This window comes from Maniola jurtina, chromosome 13 (assembly GCF_905333055.1).
Source record: "Maniola jurtina chromosome 13, ilManJurt1.1, whole genome shotgun sequence".
Classification (NCBI taxonomy): domain Eukaryota; kingdom Metazoa; phylum Arthropoda; class Insecta; order Lepidoptera; family Nymphalidae; genus Maniola; species Maniola jurtina.
Genome location: NC_060041.1, coordinates 2,392,957 through 2,414,829, shown reverse-complemented (window position 1 = coordinate 2,414,829; position 21,873 = coordinate 2,392,957). Strand labels below are relative to the sequence as shown.

General features: G+C 37.9%; 1 protein-coding gene across 13 annotated transcripts in view; it reads left to right on the top strand.

Moving 5' to 3' along the window:
- LOC123871105 (cytospin-A-like) overlaps nucleotides 1-21,873 on the top strand; it is a 72,709-nt gene that overhangs the window by 46,682 nt on the left and 4,154 nt on the right. For 4 of the 13 annotated variants that reach the window (XM_045914684.1, XM_045914685.1, XM_045914680.1 and 1 more), the window contains 19 exons: nucleotides 4,327-4,711; nucleotides 4,903-5,058; nucleotides 5,252-5,437; nucleotides 5,787-5,911; nucleotides 6,488-6,647; nucleotides 7,213-7,308; nucleotides 7,645-7,769; nucleotides 7,990-8,131; nucleotides 8,528-8,704; nucleotides 9,057-9,188; nucleotides 9,501-9,638; nucleotides 10,307-10,469; nucleotides 12,194-14,944; nucleotides 16,157-16,258; nucleotides 16,549-16,664; nucleotides 17,186-17,339; nucleotides 19,932-20,084; nucleotides 20,504-20,627; nucleotides 21,418-21,574. In XM_045914684.1, coding sequence (XP_045770640.1) covers nucleotides 4,327-4,711; nucleotides 4,903-5,058; nucleotides 5,252-5,437; nucleotides 5,787-5,911; nucleotides 6,488-6,647; nucleotides 7,213-7,308; nucleotides 7,645-7,769; nucleotides 7,990-8,131; nucleotides 8,528-8,704; nucleotides 9,057-9,188; nucleotides 9,501-9,638; nucleotides 10,307-10,469; nucleotides 12,194-14,944; nucleotides 16,157-16,258; nucleotides 16,549-16,664; nucleotides 17,186-17,339; nucleotides 19,932-20,084; nucleotides 20,504-20,627; nucleotides 21,418-21,574 — 5,542 coding nt within the window. Of the gene's footprint in view, nucleotides 1-4,192; nucleotides 4,712-4,902; nucleotides 5,059-5,251; nucleotides 5,438-5,786; nucleotides 5,912-6,487; nucleotides 6,648-7,212; nucleotides 7,309-7,644; nucleotides 7,770-7,989; nucleotides 8,132-8,527; nucleotides 8,705-9,056; nucleotides 9,189-9,500; nucleotides 9,639-10,306; nucleotides 10,470-12,193; nucleotides 14,945-16,156; nucleotides 16,259-16,548; nucleotides 16,665-17,185; nucleotides 17,340-19,000; nucleotides 19,165-19,931; nucleotides 20,085-20,503; nucleotides 20,628-21,417; nucleotides 21,575-21,873 lie in introns of those variants that run through there. The other 9 variants (XM_045914688.1, XM_045914687.1, XM_045914689.1 and 6 more) reach the window with 7 other exon arrangements.

The following is a 21,873-nucleotide window of genomic DNA, read 5'->3' as shown; positions in this document are numbered from 1 at the left end:
CAGGGCAGCGGATTGATCTGATTTTTTTACATGAATATAGTTGATAACATAGTGACATAGGCTACTTTCATCCGGGAAAATCAAAGAGTTCCCACCGGATTTTTGACAATCTAAATCCACGTGGACGAAGTCGCGGGCATTAGCTACTAAAGTATAAACACATTAGCAATAATGGACAAGTATTTTGTTTTTCTTGTCACCCTACAAACGATACCTCTGATCAAGGAATGCCATTCAATCTATACTGTGTATAATAAAAGCGAATGGGGCGTCATGTCTGTGCATCTATGAAAAGTATGAAAAAGGAAAAAATACATTTTCAGAGGTACCTATTGCGTATCACAGACAAGACAATGGACTCATGAAAAGAGGAGGATTATGCGTGACTATGTAAAAACTGAACGGGGAAACTGACTGACTAACAAATGCAACGTACAAACAGCTCAAACCGCTTGGTCTAGACAAGTTTAAGAAAGATATTATACATTTTTTGGTGCAGGTTTTCTTTATAATTCCCAACTAGTAAATAAACAACTCAAACTCAAAGCATTTATTCAAAATAACTGACTGTCAATAATTGTTGAACTAGTAAACTAAGTAAAACAATTCAGATTTGTTGATCTGACAGATACCATTTCTAGGACCATATGCAGAATTCAATGGTGCCTACTGTGCCTAATTAGTTTAACTCCAAATTCGAGTGCTTTCGTCTACGTGAAAGTTAGTAAAATAATTTCATTATTCAATCTACATTTCACTGAAACTAGTGTAACAGGAGACATTATCTTTGAGATAGTGAAAGTTAAAAGCTGTTAAGCGGTTATTAGTTCCGTTAACTAATTACATGGTTGTAATACTTGACTGATTTGGACGACATGATGGCGTTTTTGCTTACTTGAACAGCAAAGCAAAGATATTCTCTCGTTCGACAAGAAAAGACAATTTTTCCACCAAAAAAAAAACGAGTTTTCGGGGTTCATATATGTAAGTTTCTTTATTCCACCATAATTTCTAAATACCTGAACAGATTGGGAAATACGGTGTATCGTTAGAATTCGCACATAATTCCAAGTGACACTGGCTATAATTTTTTTGGAAAAAATTCAATATGGCCACAAAATTACTTCGTGCTGAATCTCTAGTTAGTTAGTCTATTGTCTTTCCTTTTTTCCCGTTTCTCTTTCTTCTCTCGTTTTCTTTTTCATCATTCCGGCTGTTTGGCGCATAATATTAACTACTATTGTTCGAGGGGCCTCTCTATCATCTATTTTTAACCCCTGACCCAAAAAGAGGGGTGTTATGAGTTTGACGTGTGTATCTGTGTATCTGTGTGTCTGTGTATCTGTCTATCTGTGTATCTGTATGTGGCATCGTAGCTCCTAAACTAATGAACCGATTTTAATTTGGTTTTTTTTTGTTTGAAAGGTGGCTTGATCGAGAGTGTTCTTAGCTATAATCCAAGAAAATCGGTTCAGCCGTTTGAAAGTTATCAGCTCTTTTCTAGTTATTACTGTAACCTTCACTTGTCGGGGGTGTTATAAATTTTTAATTTACACCTGTTATCACTTGCCATTAGGCAAAAAGGGCAAAAATGTCATCAGTAGCCTGTCAATAAAATGAACAAAAATGAAAAAAGTGCTGTTTTTAAAGAGACAAAACTGTCAAACATAAAAAGAACAATTGACTTGTATATCTATTCAAATTTCAATTTTAGACAAACAACCCATCAATTTAGTTGCAATTCCCTTCAGCGGATGTGCTTCGGTGTTTTCCCCCAGCGGAGCCCGCAGGCAAATAGGGGGCCCAGGCTGACCACACCCCGCTATCCCCACTGATTTCATTTTAGAACACTCACTATGATTGCACTTTCTATTTTAACACTTAGTGATCACACGTAAAAAGATAAATTCACCCTCACCGTGAGCGATGCGATTTGTTGTTTTACAAAAATAATATTCGATGTCGATCGACAGACAATAATAAAAATAATGATGGGAGCTGCAGTGGGCACTAACTGCCACTAACCCAGATTTACGATTTATTTTCACAAATAATAATAATTAAGTATGTATATCCATAATGGTTCTGTATCATATTCAAAGACTTTGCAGCAGTTTCGCCACAGAATCCTAAGATATAGACTACTAGCTGATGCTCGCGACTTCGTCCGCGTGGATTTAGGTTTTTCGAAATCCCGTGGGAACTCTTTGGTTTTCCGAAATAAAAAGTAGCCTATGTGCTAATCCAGGATATTATCTATCTCCATTCCGAATTTCAGCCAAATCCGTCCAGTAGTTTTTGCGTGAAGGAGTAACAAACATACACACACACACACACACACACACATACAAACTTTCGCCTTTATAATATTAGTGTGATTTATCCTGGAAAATCGAAGAGTTCGCTTGAGATTTAAAAATCCACGCAGATGAAGTCGCAGGCATCATTTAGTTCTGAATAAGGTAATGGAAATGGCGTCCGCATTCCGCTGTCACTAATACCGGAACAGTGTGTCGCCAATTTTTAGTAACTCTCATACAAAATTATGCGAAAGGGCATCTCTACTATGAATAGCTATCGTCAAGAATGCACACAATGAGTGCAAGTGGTAACTCACGCTCTTTTACCACTTCTAAACAAATTTCGAATTCGGTGTTATTTACTGTGGACGGTGAAGGAGCATAGTGTTATTTCCATTCATATTCATTCAACAAAGCTTTACTACTTGATAAGTACGTAAAAAAGTTATTATCACCCATAATGAGTTTATGTAGCTAGGAATTATACCTATCTGTACTGTCTGTTACGCAACAAAATCATATTATGTATATCTACCTCATAAACATAGTAGTGGAGGCAATTAATTGACTCAGAGCTATGTAGTCTACGACAACAACCCACAATCAATACCACGTGTTGTGTGTATTCGTAGGGTAACCATTCGTCCCGATTTGTTTGGGATTTTCCACGTGTTAAGTTATTACAGTACCCCGCAGGAAATATTGTACATCGACCTTTACAAAATGCACTTCTCTTGTAGTTCGCTGCCGAGGGTTCCGTACTCGGGTAATTTTTCCGACATTTTGCACGATAAATCAAAAACTATTATGTAGAAAAATAAATAAAAATCTGTTTTAGAATAAACAGGTGAAGCCCTTTCATATGATACCCCACTTGGCATAGTTCTCTTACTTTGAAAATTGAAACTTTTTTTTTAATGATGTAACCCCATATTCACGGTTTTCAGATTTATTCCTTTACTTGTGCTATAAAACCTACCTACCTGCCAATTTTATGATTCTAGGTCAACGGGAATTACCTTATAGGTTTTCTTGACAGACACGACGGACGGACAGACAGACAGACAACAAAGTAATTCTATAAGGGTTCCATTTTTTCTTTTGAGGTACGGAACCCTAAAAATGAACAAGAATTATTTAATTGTGAAGGAGTAACTTTACCCCCTTTTTGTCGTTACCGCAAACAGCCGAAGAAGCAAAGAAAATAATTTTATGAATTATTTCACAGTTACTTTAAAAGTTCAATCATTCAGTGGTTCAAAAGTTACACAACATCTTAAAGCGTCTTGGTTTCTTAGCAGAAAATTATGGTGACCCTATAACATTATCAACGTAATTTATCGTAAAACTGACTAACAGATCCTGATAGGAAGCTATTTTAGTATACAAGATAAACAACCCTTTTAACTAGTATATCAGACAGATCTAAGCGCAATCTGAAATCATAGTAGATTGATTAGCTAGGTACAAAATATGATAGGTATTAAAAATTAAATAATAAATAGATATTCATTATTATATCTATACTGTTTTTAAATTTTTTTAAATAATGTTTGTTAACAGTTATCACAGCTTTCTTTCTCTTTTCTGCTAAGTCAATCTTGACGAAGTTTGGCGCAAAGATAGCGTTCATTCTTGAGACATTTATATGCTTCTTTATACCGTAGCCAAAACAAAGCATAGGTAGGTATATAGGTAGTTAGGTACTTATTAAAAATTATCTTAGAGCCTATGGTATTCTACTACCCATAAACAATATAAATATGTACCTACATATCAATGTGCTTCGTCCAACTTTCCATGTTGAGACATGGCCTCATTCGAAACTTTTATATGCTAATACGAAAAGTGATCAAATATCGTTACACGTTAGACACTAAACAATACAATAGATAGCGATAATAATTCCGATCACACAGCGGACGCAGGGACCGTTACGATATGCAAATACAATCGACCAGTGACGCGATAACGAAATATGATATAAAATAGTCAAGATGATGAAGTTCAAATCCTTGTTCCGTAGAGGACCAAGTCAGGGGAAGCAGGAGTCCACGCTGAAAGGAGCTCCATCAGTCTCCAGCCTCGATTCCAAGCACCACAAAGTCGCGCCCGCAAGAGAAAAGACGCTTAAAATATTTGGCTCCAAAGAAAAACTCCACAAGGCACACAAGAAGAAGGATTTGGGGAATAATAATGCTGTGTTAGAAGATCCTGAACTGACAGAAGGTTTGGAGGGATACGAAGATGGACAGGTTAGGAGCCATGATTACGGTAGCGCGGAGGAGCTGGGAGCGGGGTCCGTAGACGAGAGGAGTTCGCAGGAGTGCATCAGCCTACCAGTGATGCTAAATGCCGAACACATGCCGGGCTTCCAAGAGGTCGAGCTTAGGCCTAGAGTACCTTCTGAGGTGAGACTTTATTAATATTTCTGGAAACCTCAACTTTTTATCGAAATTTTTGGACTGATAAAGTTTGGTTAACATTTAATTTTGAAACATATTAAATACATGGATCTTTTGCAAAAAATTTCATTTCGAAGTATCGATTTTTTTCTTGGAAGTATAGATCCGGCCCTAACCCTTTTTCGTTTTATGCTTAGGCGTCGCTAACATCTGGAGTGAGAGAGCTGGAGTCATTGAGAAGAGAGCTGGAGGCAAGCATGATGGAGCGAGCGCAGCTGGGCGCCCGAGTGGATGAGCTACTCGAGCGTGCTAACGAGGCAGACAGGCTGCGATCTGAACTCGAACGATTAAAGGTAAGCAATCTGTATGCCCCTATGCTAAGACTTGCGGTACAGAGTAGAGCACTCATGTGCTTGCAGTGCGATGTCGCACCTCAATGTCTTTCCACGAAGGGTTGTGCGTTCTCGTGAATTTCACGAAGTGACGTCGCACCGTAAAGTATTTTGTAAGGCCCTAAGTTTGCTAAAGCCTTCTGTTGTTGTTCAGTTAATAGAAGTGGAGCGCGAAGCGACGCTGGAGCGGCTGGCGGACGAGAACGGAACATTGCGCGCGCGGCTCCGCGGCGTGGCGCACTCTCCGCTCTCCGACAGCGAGAAGCGGCAGCTGCTGCTGGCGCCCGCGCCGCGCCGCATGCACTCCTCCGCGCCCGCCTCCATCGCGCTCGCGCACAATGTGAGTTGCACTGCTACTGGTGCTAATAAAGAAGCAATTCCAAAAAAAGCGGCGCTAATCATTCCGTCTCACTCACACATCTACGAGTAAATTGTGCAAGTGAGATCCAGTTATTAACGCCACACTTTTCGATACTTCAATGGCATGCTGTGTACTTCTGCGGGAGCGATTGACGTACAAGATCACTACGCGCGTAGCTTCACAGATGGAACTCTGTGGGCAAGCTGACTTGTACCTTGGAATTACTCCCCTGGAATGTCTTGTTACCTTAGGAGGCTCTTTCCAATAAATATTTCAGAACTGTTATAATCTATGTATTGTCTTTATAAATAGTATGGTATCATTACAGGGTGAAGGCGACAGTGGCGAGGCAAGCACGCCAGAATGGGACAAGCACTCTTCCTCCTCGCTCAGCGAAGTTTCCGTCGCCTGCTTACAGGACCGGATACTCCAAATGGAAGAACATCATTACAGGTCAGTTGTTTTGAGGGGTATAAACAAAATATCAATACTTATCAAGTTGAAATCGTTTATGATCATCAACATGTCGGTATGTATACAGTATGGGATATAAGGCTTCAGCCATCAGATTTCTTTATCAAGCCACTTTTCCCCAATTTCATGCAATTGTGCAGCATCAATGCAATTTCCGTAAATATCCATACTTCTGTAAAACTTAGAATTTGAACCAATCAACCCATGGCTGGTCCACTACTGACCACGGGTCTCCCCTCAAAATGAGAAGGCCTTGGCTATGTCTACCACGTTGGCCAAGTGCGCATTGGCAGAAGTCCTTTAAAAACATTGTGGAGAATTCCTCATGATGTTTTCCTTCATTGTTAAAGCAAAACGGACATAGCTCTGAAAAATTAGAGGTGCGTGCCCGGAATCGAACTCCGGACCTTCCGAGTCCTGGTTCTAACCACTAGGTCCTATAATTCAGGACTTCGGCCTCCTAAGTCCTAGTACCTAGACTATCACCACTTCTTGAGCAAATGTTACCAATTTTAAAGTAAAGCGTGTATATTGGAAGACTTGTTTTTTTCCCAGTACGAGCGAAGAACTACAAGCAACTCTCGCCGAACTGGCGGATTTGCAATCGCAGTTGGCCGACGCTCACGCTGATAACGAAAGGTTGGCCGACGAGAAGCAGGTCCTATTGGAGTCGTTGTGTCGACAGACTGAGAAACTTGAAGATAGCCGAACGAAGGTAAATATTGGTAACTTTGTGCCCATATCGACAACGATCTTGACTTCTTCTCTGTTGCTGTCTGTGGTCTAAAGTGGGAGATCTGAGTTTCCAAATTATAGTTTGATTTTAGGTATTCAATTTCTGAATTTATAAATATTATTAAATTGTCTCTGTACTGGTTGCAGTCTTTGGCCGCGGCCAATATCTACTAATATTTTAATCGTTAAATATCGTCTATTTCTATTTTTTAAGTATAGGATGTACCAGCTATACTTACGTAGTTAGTCGATGTTATACGTTAGTATAGCAGGTACATCCTATACTTAATATCTACCCCCATCACCAGTAATGCTGTAACCCTAACTGATTTGGCAGTTCAGTATAATACCGATCTGTATAAAAAGTGTGAAACAAGGGCATGTGATAGAGATCGAATCAGACCAATTTTGAAGCAGGCCCTAAAGGATTTTGATACGATACCGATTTTTATAAAAAGTAGAAAACGAGCGCAAATGATAGGGGCAAGAATCAGGAAAAAAAAAGATAACTGAATCATCTGGAGATGAGGATTTGTTTGTTCCAGGTGGACACGCTGCAAGAGATGTTGATGCGGGAGGGAGTTGAGCCAGAAACTGTGGTCTCCGGGGACACGGATCAACAACTGTTTGCTGTTCTCAAAGTGAGGCTAATTTTTTAGATCTATTCGATCTTGACACCATTTCTAACGAAAAGTTACGACTTTTGTTTTTAACTAATTGTCCGTAAATGGAGTTACATAACACCTATAAAACTCAAGGCATATTATGTAATTTAAGTGTGTAGTTCTGTGGGCAAACTCAACAAGAATGCTTGATCCAGAAATTGGATACAATGAAATCAAGTGGTTCTTACACCTATTGTTCGAAATTTTGATTCCAGTGCTGAAATTATCTTACTGGATCCAGTGTAATGTTGCTTTTGCCAGAACAACGTCAAGTTATTTAGACCCTAGTTCAAAATAATTTCCTTTCTTCAGGTATCTCAGGAAGAGAGAAGGTTGTTACTGAGCAAGCAGGAGCAGCTGGAAGCGGATCTGACGCTGACCAAGACGGCGTTAGAAGACAAAACCAAAGAAAATGAAACGTTGACTGAAAAAATTAGGTGAGGATCAGTTTTTCTGTCACTTTTTAGGTGGATTAAACTTCTTGAATCTATACGTGGTAACTTCCGCCTAAGCAGGGAACATTCTGATTGTGGTTTCTTTTTTATTATTCAATCTGGGCGCATTTTGTTGTTAATTGTCTGTTTAAAGACAATGCCCTGCCCAAAGTTTATGTAAAGTTTTTTGAAATTGTTTGCAATTGTTTGTTTTGATTAACAGGAGCCTAGAAAGTGCTGTGGAGAGATTAGAATCGGAGCGCACGCACTGGGAGCAAGAGGCGGGGTCGGCGCGCGAGGCAGCCGCCGCGAGGCAACACCAGATCACCACGCTTGGAGATCTGCTTGAGGCAGCGAAGGCTCAGGTAAAAGCTGATACTGGTTATTTAAATCTTACCCGTATACTTCATCTTTTCAGACGCAATGCGTCGCCATTTCATTTGATGCGAAAACTTCATGAACACATTTTCTGTGTCCGACGTGCAGACCCGGTTTCCACTTGAGAGAAGTGGAGAGGAGATGTGTTCAATCGACTAATCAGATTCTTAATAGCAGCTGATGATGGCGTTGATGATTTTCCGGTTTGAATTTTCACTCTTTCAGTATGAGCGTATTATTTCTCACTAGATGATGCTCACAAATTTGTTCGCGTGGATTTAGGAGGACTTTTTGATTTTTTGAATTGAAATTCACCAAGCAATCTAGCAAGCTACCTCTGCACCTTTCGTCAAAATCGGATGATGTATGTATGTCATTATCAGTTGGCGGGTGCGGCGGAGGGCGCAGCGCAGGCCGAGGCGGCGGCCACGGCGGCGGCGCGGCGCGAGGCGGACGCGGCGGCTGCGCGTGCGCACACGCTCGCCGAGCGCCTCGCGCACGCGCAGCGACAGCTCGACCGAGCGCACTCCGACGCCCGGAAACTACACGACGACGCGCTTGTAAGTGATGACACGAGCACACTGTCCTTTGCAAAACTTAAGTTAGGAAATATGTAATCAACTTAAAACTAAATAAGGAACAAGTTTTTAATTTTATAATGATTTCAAGTAACAAACAATGAAAAATTACCAGGTTTTATCAGTAAGCTATGGCACTGTATGAATATTATGCATCTCTCAAATACTGCCAACATAACTCTGCACTGCAATAGGAGATACATGTTTTTCTCGTTCGCTTGCGACGTCTATTGCGTTTTTGTCTCGCTTAATCAAAATCAGGTGCTCAGTTATCTTAGCGGAGTAGTATCTAAATTCTAAAAGACAATTTGAAATAATGCAGCTCAATTTGCAGGTGTCGCGAAACAATGCCAAATCCACGATCTCAGAGCTGGAATTCCAGTTGGAGCAGTTGCGGCAGGAGAAGGCCGCGCTGCAGGCCGAGCTGCAGACGCTGCAGGAGACCACGTCAGAACTGCAGATACAAGTTAGTTGCAATTTCAAAAGTTTGGCTTTCGATTTCAAATGTGCCTTAATAACTTTTCTTTCAACTAGCCAACTATCTTCACCATTTTCTAGTAGGTTTGTGTGGTGTTGTGTATTGCTTAGTTTCCCTTGCTTCTTCAGTAGTGGTCGGCGCATATCGCATACTGCACGTTATATCATACAGATTTATCTGTTTATAGCGAATTAAAGCGTGTGGTTCTTTGAACTTCTGATTTATTTTCTGATCTTTGCGTTCCTATTCTTCTATTAAATGGTATACTGAAAATCTCTAAAATAACTTCTTTTCTAATAGGTACAAGTTGCCACAGACGAGAAATTAGCTCTAATGAGCAGAGCGGGGGAAGCTTTAGCCCGGACTGCGGAGTTGGAGCGGCAGATACAAGACGCGAGGACCAGACTGGCGCAGGTCACGAGGGACAGGGAGAGAGATGTGAGTATTGAATAAGAGTGAGAGAGATTTTTTTTTTATTCAGTCCACAAAACTGACTACAATTGAAAAAAAAATACAAGATGATACATGGACAAAGATACATGTGCGCAATTGTCTCGATGTGGACTCGGTATGCACTATTAAATTACCGCTGTGCCGAAAGATAAAATTTGCTTATATTAAGTTTTTTACTGTAATTTCTCATTAAGTGAAATTTGTATAATTTCTTTTGAGAATAAAATTCTTTAACCACAAGTATGTAGGATGAGATGCCGAAAGAGGACAGTATTGTGCTGATATTGGTTGAGTGAAAATTATAGGAAACTAGAGGATGCCCGCGACTTCGTCCGCGTGGATTTCGGTTTTTAAAGATTCCATGGGAAATATTTGATTTTCCAGGATAAAAAGTTGCCTATGTCAACTCCGCTGGTCGTCTGTCTGTCAGCGGGCTGTATCTCGTAAGCTGTATTAAGTAGAGAGTTAAAATTTTCACAGAATATGTATTTCTATTACCGCTATAACAACAAATAAAAAAAAAAAACAAAATTTCTGCCATAAAAATTAAAAATGAAAATATTGTTATCCATTTCTTGTACGATGGTACGGAATCCTTCCTGTGCGAGTCCGACTCGGTCTTGTCTGGTTTTTAATTGGCTCTGTCCGTCCAGGAAACGGAATGGAAACAGTTCCAGAGTGATTTGCTTATGACCGTCCGGGTCGCTAACGACTTTAAGACGGAAGCGCAGAGGGAACTCGAGAGGCTGGTCTCAGAGAACAAGGCTTCCAGAGATCGCATCCGACTGCTCGAAGACCAAATACATTCCATGAAAGGTAAGAGAGCGGAATATAAACGAGAGAGAAGAGAATGTCTTGAGTTTTGCATGTGGTTTATTAGTTGTAAATATATAAATTGAAGGGTTGGCGGACAAAACGGTGTAATCCCACTTCTGAGCTCTTCTTAACTCTTTTCATTAATCCAGGACGTTTTGGTCCACTGAATACAAATCTAAACTTATTACCAAGCTCGGTCTGAAACCATACTTATTATTAAGAGTCCTAATAAGTTCGTTAACTCGATCACTGAATACAAATGCGGGTTCATTTCCTGGCAAAACGGCCTAAAACTGTTTTTTAAAACGTGTTTTTGATCAAAACAGTACAAAATATACAGTAAAGTTTCAATCGGCAGTTTTTTTGTCATCCTGTGAAATTGAATTTCTCGTGATAGCGCCATTTTGTTCGCTAGCCCCTTAATTGTAAGTCCTAGTAAGTTCCTAGTTAATTTTGTTGTACACAATCTTTGAACTAAATTGATAGGTCTGAATCTAGCGCTATCCTTTTTCAACGAGAGCATTATGAAAGGAATAGCATTTCAGTTCAGAGATTGTGTAAAATATAATTAACCACAGAGTAGGTAGAACAGCTTCGCCAAATTAAAAAAGAAAATATTGTTGCTGGTAGTTTTTTTTTAAGTATCTATTATAATTATAAGTTACGTATAAAGATGAAACTTATAAAAGGTTTCTTCTAAAGGTGGGTAGGCCACGTAAATGCATGCTCGACGTTGGTGACGATTCAAAGGATGATGGGCAAATTCGTATGAAACGTGGACGTAAGGAAATGTACTTAACGAATGTCAGTTGCTGTAAAAATGTATTTTTATGTACATGTAGCACTAAATGATGCCCGTGACTTAGTCCGCGTGGAAAGTTTTTTGAAAATTCCGCGGGAACCCTTTGATTTTTCCAGGATAAAAATTAGAGTATATATCTGTCAAGAAGCAAGCTATCTCTCTTTTCAATCAGATAGAACACATCCGCAATTTCGTCCGCATAGATTTAGATTTTTTGAAAATCCCGTGGGAACTTCAAATTCACAAAAAGTAGCTTATGTCCCTTCCCGGGATGTAATGTACGCTAACTGTGCCAAAAGCCCATGCCCATTTTGACCATCATTATTTGCTTGTATAAATTTTAAAACGTCGAGCATGTATGCACGCGCATTCCTAGCAAGATGCATGTGAGATTATAATAAGAGGGAATATCAATGAAATAATAGGTAGTATAGAATAGTCAAATTAACAACATTTATCACGCACTAATTCTATGTACGGCTTTCAAAATGTAGTTGCAGTCATAGAACTAACAGAAAATGATGTTATCTATATTGCAACCTGTACAATGTGCATAATTATTTAATTTTGTAGTCTTTTTCACATAGCGAGTCCCTTTGGGCATGGTTAGTATTAATAAAATCAAGCAAAGATGTCTATTTCACGATGACCGGTCAGCCTTGTTTGTATTAGTGAGTGTACCGGTAAGCGTTAATGCATTTGTGTGCGTAATGTAAACCGCGTTGCGGTCGAAACTGAGCGCCACGCACACTATAACAATTTGTACAGGTGCACTCACAAACAGCATAACTATAACATAGGTCTTCGTGAAATAGACCATCTGTATACATCTATATTTTTCAAGAAAAATGTGCCAAAAGGGAGTTCCTGACAAGTAGTATAAATGCAAGTTGTCTAATCTAAATTTGATGTACCAAAACAGGTGTTAACATGCAGGAATCTCTGGATAGTACAAATAACAATTCCGACGACGGCAAACAACTGTCGAAAGATTCCGACTCTCTAAGCGATAGCTCTTCCAAAGAAGTGTTTAAAAATATTAGAACACGTTACTTGTCAAGAGTACATAGTCATAACGAACTTAAAAAGGATACCAGCCTGGTTGACCAGGCATTCTTTAAACTGAACAACGCAGTACCTCAAAACGACTATGTAGGAGGTGAACCAGAAAATTTCGAACTTGAAATTGAAAATGTTACAACAGACGAGACAGATGACGATGAAATTGATAAGTCAGGGTCAGATGATTTTTCTAACAAAATTTCGGCAGAAAGCGCCCTGTATTTAGGGCCCAAAGAACTAAAAAGGCAAGATGCACTTGATTTTTCCGAGTCAAACGATACTTTGAGTGATTCAAGTAATACACACGATAACGTTAAGCATATTTCAAAGTCCGAATCAAATAAATCGGAAAACCATAGAGAAAGAACTATTTTTAGTAGAAATTTATCAGGCTTGTTTAATGGTAAACCAAAGTCTTACAGTACAGATAATCTTAACGTAAACGAAGAATTTGAAAATGCATTAAAAGAGGCTACTAGTATAGAATTTTTAGGTGATAATAATTACAATATTAGTAATGCGTCTCTATTTAGTGAAGGATCAGATTGCGTTTTCCACCCGCCTATGGAAACAAATAATAATGTTATACAAGAAATTAATAAAGAAAATCAAAATAAAACTAACCCCGAAGAAACTAAGGGAAGTCCGTGTAGTATACCTGTTGTAAAAGCGGAATCTATTTTACCTTATCCTTATCCAGAGGATATAAGGAAAAATGCAACAGATAATTTAGGAATTATAAAAACTTACAAATGTAATGTTCAACTAAATGACTGTATCGAAAACGATCTTAAAAAGGTTAATGAAGAACTAAAAGTCAATTTCAAAGCCGCATTAGATAGAATTGTTGGAACTAAAAAAGAAAATCAGATGACACAATCGCATAAAATCGAAGATGTTTTGCCAGATTTTAGTGAAGTAACCATTGTTGAAATTGATATTAATTCGGATGTAATAGATAACATTCCCGTAAAGCGTCTATCTACTTTTAAAGGCAATGATAACCCTTTTGTTGAAAATGACACAGTATCTACTTCAAAAGTGATTGAAATTGAAGAATTTGGTGAATCTAACTCTACATCAAATTATGAACATATCTCTAATAACAGCAATAGTAGCGGAAACTTAATAATGATTGAAAATATTGAAGGAAATGATCAGACAGATCCGTTTCAAATTGAAATCAGTAATAAATCTATTGATGTTCTGAAAGATGAATCAGAAACAAAACTAACAGAGAATTCGGAAACTTTACAAATTACTAGTTCAGTAACCAAATATAATGAAAAAATTGAAGAATTAGACAGTGTAAATCAATTCACAAAAACGATTGATGATCCAAAAACAGCTTTTAACCCAACGATTGATGAGAGTGTTAGTTATCATTTGAAAATAAATACTGTTAGTGATTTATCGCCCTGCAGCTTTTCTAACAAGATAGCTAATAACAACAGCAACATGTCAAACATCGAGACCGATAAGGTTCGCAATAAAGTTAATACTATACTAACTCCCATTAATTTAATAAATGCTAATGTTGATCGTGCAGCATCTCCTGTGATAATTAGTCCTGTATTAATACAACCAATATTTTTTAAACCAAATAATGCGGTCTTAGAACATGATCGAAAATTGGAAAACAAAAAAGGAACGGTTTATTACAATGATATTGATCAAGTTATTACTAAAGAAAATTATAATCCAGAAATTGAAGCAACATATAAAAATGATAATGAAAATAGAAAGAAAGGTATTTATCAGAAAAATGCCAAAGTTAAGTCTCATACGTTTTTCCCATTACGAAACGTTGGATCGAGTGAAAATGAGTTAGAAACAAAGTCACCTTTGTCACCGCCGAGTACAACACCAGCTTTAACGCCCACAAAAACTGTAGCTAAGCTATCAAAAACACCCGAATGGTTGATTGATAACCAATATTATCAGCCTATAGAAAATATTCCATTCGTAATTAATACAGCCCACGCGTTTGTAAAACCTAGTATCTTTAAAAAAGATCATAAAACTAATATAGTAAATACTAATCCATTTTTACCACACAATCAATATAAAAAGGAACCAGAACCAGAGAATTATTACGAAGAAATTGGACAACCAGTAATTCAGATTCGATCCCCAAGGAATGTGGCTGACGATGACAAAATATCGAATAAAAATTCAGCTGGAGATGATTTTCCCTCTATAATACGAGAGGATCTTTTGAAAGTGCCACGAAGACCCAAAAGGACGAAAAAACATGATTCTCGGCCACTGAAAGACAATAACGAAGAAAAGGTGATTTCTTCTATCACAAAGTCTGTAATTTCCTTGTCACGGTCACCAAGTGCAAATGAGATCGTCATTAAAAGATCTACAGGATCTGTTGGAGATATAGTCCAAAGTTTGGAAAAGAGTCAGCGAATTGAATCAAAAACTGTACCAGAACCGCCTCCTAGGAAATTTTCGCTGCAAGGACAACCTGCTCCTAATTTGGAACCCAATACGGGCTCACTTCCTCGATTAAGAAAACCTTATCACTGGAAGACTTTGGAGCATAAGAGGCTTTCGCATCCAATAAGGTCGCTTAACGATTCAGCGCCGTCGCGACCTCTACGTAAGTTAGGCTTTGCCTAAATCGTCCCGTGTGATATATGTGTAAATGTAAATAACCGTGTACAGCGTCTTTTGATGGATAATTTCGTGTCGTTTTAGCGTTTTGTTGTTTCATTGGGTGACGGTTGGTTGGTGTTGGTTGGTTGGTGTTGGTTATTGTTATTGGCTTTGTATATTTCTCATACATTTGTAGTAAGACGTCTATCGTTTCATACTTTTGCGTAATATTTAGCTTTTCCTTTCAATTTATATTATATTGTATAAAAAAGCTAAATTTTACGCAATAATTGTTACCATTAAGTTTCAGTTTTTAAGAGGATATTACCAAAATTGTTTCTTAAAATGATAAAGTGGTTGTTATTAATATTTTTACTAAGATTAATTAATTATACATTTATTGTTAAAATTAAATTAATGAGCTTGTATTATTTTAAATCTATATTATTTAATTGGCTTAATATAATCTTGTGGATGCCTCATTTTTAAAGCATGGGGAAACATTGGTAAGAATTTTTTTTTTCAAAATTAATATTTGTTGATATTTTTGTGAGTCTTGCCAAATTTTATTTTTCTTGCTAGATACACTCGTAGCCCTAGATTTAGTTATCAAATCTAGGTATTTATTGATGTTACAATTTTTCGCTATTTGTTACTAGTTCTTTAATACAACCTTCTCTTAATGGGTTTATCTATGTTATCGCTTGTAAAAGTATTGCTCTCTTGCTCATACAAAGGCTATCATGCCTCTCACTTAGCAGAGTCTGCTTAGTATGGACCATTATCATACCTAAAAACCGGCCAGGTGCGAGTCAGACACGCGCATCAGTACTCTGGTATTATTTCCGACATTTTGGACGATAAATCAAAAACTATTACCTATGCATAAAAATAAATAATAATCTGTTTTAGAATGTACAGATAAAGCCCTTTCATATGATACTTGGTATAGTTAGTTATCTTACTTTGTATTATAATTGTTATTTGTTCATGAACACATTTTAATTCTTTTTATGTGTGATATAACCGCAAATTCACAGTTTTCGGTTTTTTTCCTTTACTTGCACTACCTACGTACCTGCCAAATTTCATGATTTTAGGTCAACGGGAAGTACATTATAGGTTTTCTTGACAGATAGACAGACATCAAAGTGATTCTATAAGGGTTCCGTTTATCCTTTTATGGCTATTTCTAATTACCCTAATAATTCTGTAGCAATGCCTCCCCGAACAGAAGACACGCCGCCTCCTCCGTTGCTGTCCAGCGCCTCCTTACAAGACATCATGGCGACTGCCGCATCTCATAGACGGACCAAAGGTAAGTTTAGGTACAGTTGTGAATATTTATCGTTACTTTTTAACCGACATCTCTTGCCCTTGACTGCAATCTCACCTGGTGGTAAGTGATGATGCAGTCTAAGATGGAAGCGGGCTAACCTGGAAAGAGTATGGCAGTTTTCATTTCATGAATTAATCCCAGGGGGGTCGCTATCCTGACACCTTTGAACTTTAACGTCTATCCGTTTTTCGAACTACCCATTGCCACCTCAGCTTCGCAACTTGCCGTGCTGTCGGTTACGGTATTTATATTTATTGATTTGGTTTCAGGCGTTAGCCGGCAAGACTCACGGCTATCAGTGAAGTCTCTCATAGAAAGCATTGAAAACGCAGCAAAGGCGGCCAAGCAGTCGCCGGCGACCACGCCCGTCACCGAGTGGCCACAGGTGAGGATGATGTAGTAGGGTTGAGTAGCTTCTAGTAAGAACAGAAGAATCTTCTCTTGAATTATCACACATCCATACTTAATGCAAAAGTGTGTCTGCCTGTCTGTCTGTCTGATTGCTTTTCACGGCCTAACAGTTTAATCGATTTTGGATGAAATTTGGTAGGTACATAGCTTACATCCCGGGGAAGGACATAGGCTACTTTTTATCCCGGAAAATCAAAGAGTTCGCACAGGATTCTTAAAGGCCCATCCACTTAATCGATTTATATAAAACTGCAGGATGCCCGTGACTTCGTCCGCGTGGAATTAGGTTTTCAAAGATCCCGTGGGATCTGTTTGATTTTACGGGATAAAAGTTGCCTATGTAAATTATACGGACGCAAGCTACGTCGGCACCTGTAGACAGGCAGAACGACAGCCATACAGACAACAAAGTGATCCTATAAGGGTTCCGTTGTTCTTTTTGAGGTACGGAACCCTAAAAACTGCCCCCTTTCCAAGTTAATGTCCTGCATACAGGTGCAGAGCACAGTGGGCGTGACGACAACAGCGAACAACATGAAGAATGGCATGTCGGATCCGACGCCCACGCCCACCAACGGCATGTCCGCACCCAACTTCGCAGCCAAGCCCCCCGCGCCCCGCAACAACAGGCCTTCTCCCATCACCACTGGTGAGCATGCCACTTCACTGATTTATTTAATTAATCTATTTGTAATCAACAATCTTATTAGATTTAGATTTGCATTTAATTAGATTTAGTACAAAAATAAGGCCAAATGGGATTACAATACAGAATTACAGTTTATTTAGAAGTAATTTTATTGTTTAAGTATAACAGTAACTTTTAGTAAAGTAAAGTACATTTTAGTAAGGTAATAAACTGATAAATTATCTCAAATGTCCAGGCGGCCACGAGCGGCCGTCGGATACTAAAAAATATACGACTACAAGTTTTTATTAGTTTGTATAATTTGTGGTAAGCTAAGTTTCCTTCTCTCTTGCACATTTTAACATTGTCAATGATTGTGAATTAACAAATATTGTTCAGTCAAGTCCTAAACAATAAAATTACGTTCATTTTTGTCATATTTTTAATGTAATATGAGTAAGTAGTATTCATAGAGAAAATGGGGAAAACATTGGGTATTTTCATCTCCATTTATATCTCTATCAAGACTAGGCGAATCGCATGTAAGAATATAATACGGCTGAAATTATTATCAAGTAGGAAACAACAACATACAGTCAGTTGCCGTCATGTAACTTGATACATTAATAATATTGTCAGACTACCCTCTATACGTTGATATTCATATATGTATTACCTCAACCGTTTAATTCTCAGTTCTGTCGCAAAACTTATCCGTCTTTTCCATGCTGTAGCCGACTGTAAATGGAATTTTATTATGTTGACCTAGCCGCTTCCCACTAGTTCAACTGATTAGTTCAACCGTTGAACTAGTGGAAATTTTTATTCCCACTAGTTCAACTGCGTCTAAATCCTCTTAAGAGTTGAACTAGTGGGAATAAAAATTCCCACTAGTTCAACGGTTGAACTAATCAGTTGAACTAGTGGGAACGAGCGGACCTAGCACCTTAGGCTGAGATCTATAGAGCGCACTTTGACTTTGCTCAGACTTTAGACACTGTTAAAACGAGACAGCGATATACAGCTGGTATAAGTCTGTCTCGTTTTGACTGGAACTTAAGTCTAAGCAAAGTCAAAGTGCACTCTATAGATTTCAACCTAAGACTTAAATTATGTATAATCTATTGGGTTCTAATGAAGTGAAATACAAAATAAAAAATAAAAATACGAGTAGGTACCTCCTACACCAACTAAAGCTCGCAACACACGCTCCGGTTCAGTAAATGTCCCAAGTCCCGCCCACTTCGGGATCGTTTTTTAGAAATGGGGTATGCTAAACTGCACATCCCTTAGTTACCTATACATAGTAGGTAATTATTATATAAATTCAATGACTAATGGAATAGAATAGATTTTTATTCAAATAAACTTTTATGAGTGCTTTTGTAGATATTGAATAATTTTCTAAAATTATTAATTATTCTTAATGATCCTTTTTTTACCCAGATGACTCGGTGCTCGCTATTTTTATTTAAAAAAAATACCACTGCAATAATTCGGAATATACTGCGAATATCAATGAAAATAAATTATATGAAACTGAAGTTGTAGTCCAATCCTTAACATGGTATACTGGACCAAAGTATCAACTTACGTGACGGCATCTGTAATGTGCAATAACTAATTTTATTATTTTCAAAATTGACCGCATGTAAGTGTTCGCTTAACGTTTTCTATTCCAGCATGGAGGAATGAGAGAGGCGCATAGCTCTCGCCTTTTCTACCTAACCTATATGTTTGTCTGTTTATATAGTATCCTGTTTGCGTTCATCTTTCTATTTATTATATCGCACGAATCTAGTATGGTACCCTAGTTAATAAATTTTATTTTGAAGTATCTAGACTTCATTTAATTTTGTTTTGTTTTATTCCTAAGATGTTGATTCGTTCTATTTATTTTGTGACTAACATAGAATATTATGCTTTGTAAATAAAAATTGCAATAGCTAAGGTATTTTAATATTGCCAAATAATTTTAAAATACGAGATAATTTGAACCTTTCATAGCTCAACAGCCTAATCGAGGTTGTGGGCTGCACTGCTAGTATATAGAGACAAAAATGCCTACCCTTTTTTGAAATTTACTATTTCAATGCTTCTAAACCTTTAGACACCTCTACCTGATGCTTTATCTCAATCTACGATCATACTTATTTCCTTTTACGGCATTGTGTCAGTTATTTTCAAGTTTTACTTTTTCTTTTGAAAAAAAAATACATACACAAATTGCTTAAAATTTTAAAATACTTATACTAATTGTAGAATGTACTTATATATTGTATTTATATTTTACGTACGCCTTGATAATATGGGATTTAATATTTATTTTTATGTTATTTTCTCCTTTTACATTATGTGTCAAAAATTTATTTAATTCACATTTTTTTATTCAAATGCTATGTTAATTCTTGCCATCCATTTTTACCTGTGAGTTGGGACCAGTAAATTTTTTGTAACGTACATTTTAAGGAAGACGTATGAACAAAAGATAATTTTAAGCAATTTTATTTACAATAAATAAAATAATATCACATCAACTCTGAATTACATACGATATAAAACTGGCACAATGCGTGGTATATGGCTTTTAAATGTGTCTAACGCGCGGGGCAGAATCGTCGGCGACGGCGGCCACTATGACCAACATGGCCAATATGGCCAACATGAGCAGCATGGCCAACATGCCCGACGAGCAGCGCGCGCTCGCTACGCTGCAGCAGAAGGCCATCGAGTCGTTCGTACGGCGGAATAGTTACGGAGATATATGTGAGTGACTAATATTAACATATGTAATATTGATACTTCGCTTGTACACAGTCTCTCACCTAAACTTTTTTCCAGGGAACATTTTAAAAGAAAGAGCATAATTTTGTCAGCTTATTTTGGTTTTGAAATTATGTAGGTACAACCAAATAATTAAGTATCTACTTCTATACCTTTATAATGGTGTTCACACACGCAAAGATTTATTTTAGTATCGTTATATGTTTGACTGCTCTCTATAAATTTTTAACCATTCTATGGTTATATAAGTTGAGAGAAGTACTTATACTTTTTATCACAGTTCCACATATTTTATGTGATTGTTTTTGTACATAAATAAAGAAATTAATTACTTCAAGTGAAAGGAAAGTAGATAAAGTAATTAATAAGTAAATAAATATTATGTTGATTTTTTCGTACAGGTGAAAGAAAAGATCCTCTGAATGCTCTCCAAGTAAAAAATGGTGGATCAAAACGGAATGCGCTTCTCAAATGGTGTCAACAGAAAACGTTAGGATACAACAACATCGACATTACAAATTTTAGGTAATTTTACTCTTTGTAATGTTTGCCGATTTTTTGTCCCAATTAATTGCATCATGCAATTATGCAATTTTGTCGTCATATCTTTTGTTAGAAACTAAATTAATGGTCTGTTATGGCGCCTACGCACGTTCCGGTTCTATAAGCCACGCCCGTGGGGTTTGAATTTGTTTACTAATGACACCCATATCGTTCTTTAACAAGTTCTAAGATCTAACAGCTCTATTAAAATCGTTGTTTATTGTTGCTAGTGTAGTTTGACATTGGCGCCAATTCTGAGACTAAACTTTAATGCACTCTAGATTTAAACAATAGGCTCACGACAGGCACCGAAGGTTCTGAATTTAACTAGGTTTGTCTGTCCCTGTTACATTGGCAAGAAAAAGATGCGAATATTCTAAAATTAGTTGCGCTCAGAAACAGTGCCATTGTATAGTACGCAATAGGTCGAGATAGCAATCAGGGTATGAGGCGCCCCGCACACCCGCACGTCACCTGCGCTATCCTGCACCGTACATGCGGGTGTATGGGGCGTCCCCATCCTGATTGCCCTTACCTGTCGCGCACTATATGTTTTGCGTTATGCTAAGGCCCTGTTTAACAACTTCCAGGTAAACTTTATCTAACAGATAAATTTGTCATTTTGACAGATTCCCAATACAAAAATAATTGTCATAACGTCAAATTTATTCACTAGGTAAAGTTTATCGGGAACTTGTGAAACATGCCCTAAGACAGTATTATAGGCGCTTCAATTGAAGGACAACCTAAAAAGAGATAAACCACATTGCAGTTCTTCCTGGAACGATGGCATGGCTCTATGCGCTTTACTGCACTCATACCTGGGCGAGGCGCGCATCCCATACGTGTCTTTGTCGCCGCACGACAAGCGCACCAACTTCTCCGTCGCCTTCGCCGCTGCCGAGTCCGTGGGCATACCGACCACTTTGGTACGTATACGGTATCCCATATTACTTGCACTTATGTTATGATATACGCTCTTGTTTTTCTTTCATTATTTTGCGTTTCACATGTACCTACGTACAAGAACAACATTAGGTGCATAATGAGACCTTATAAAGTTTGTAAGCTCCCAACTTGGGTCTAGAACTGCAATGTATTCTTTCAAGTAGGCAGTATTTACAATAACAGTTTGTGAGGGCGTAGTTTATCTACGTCTAATGTGAGATATGAGAATTTCTACCTATCTTCTAGGTGAATGAAATTGTATTGATTACCCCGAGAAGAG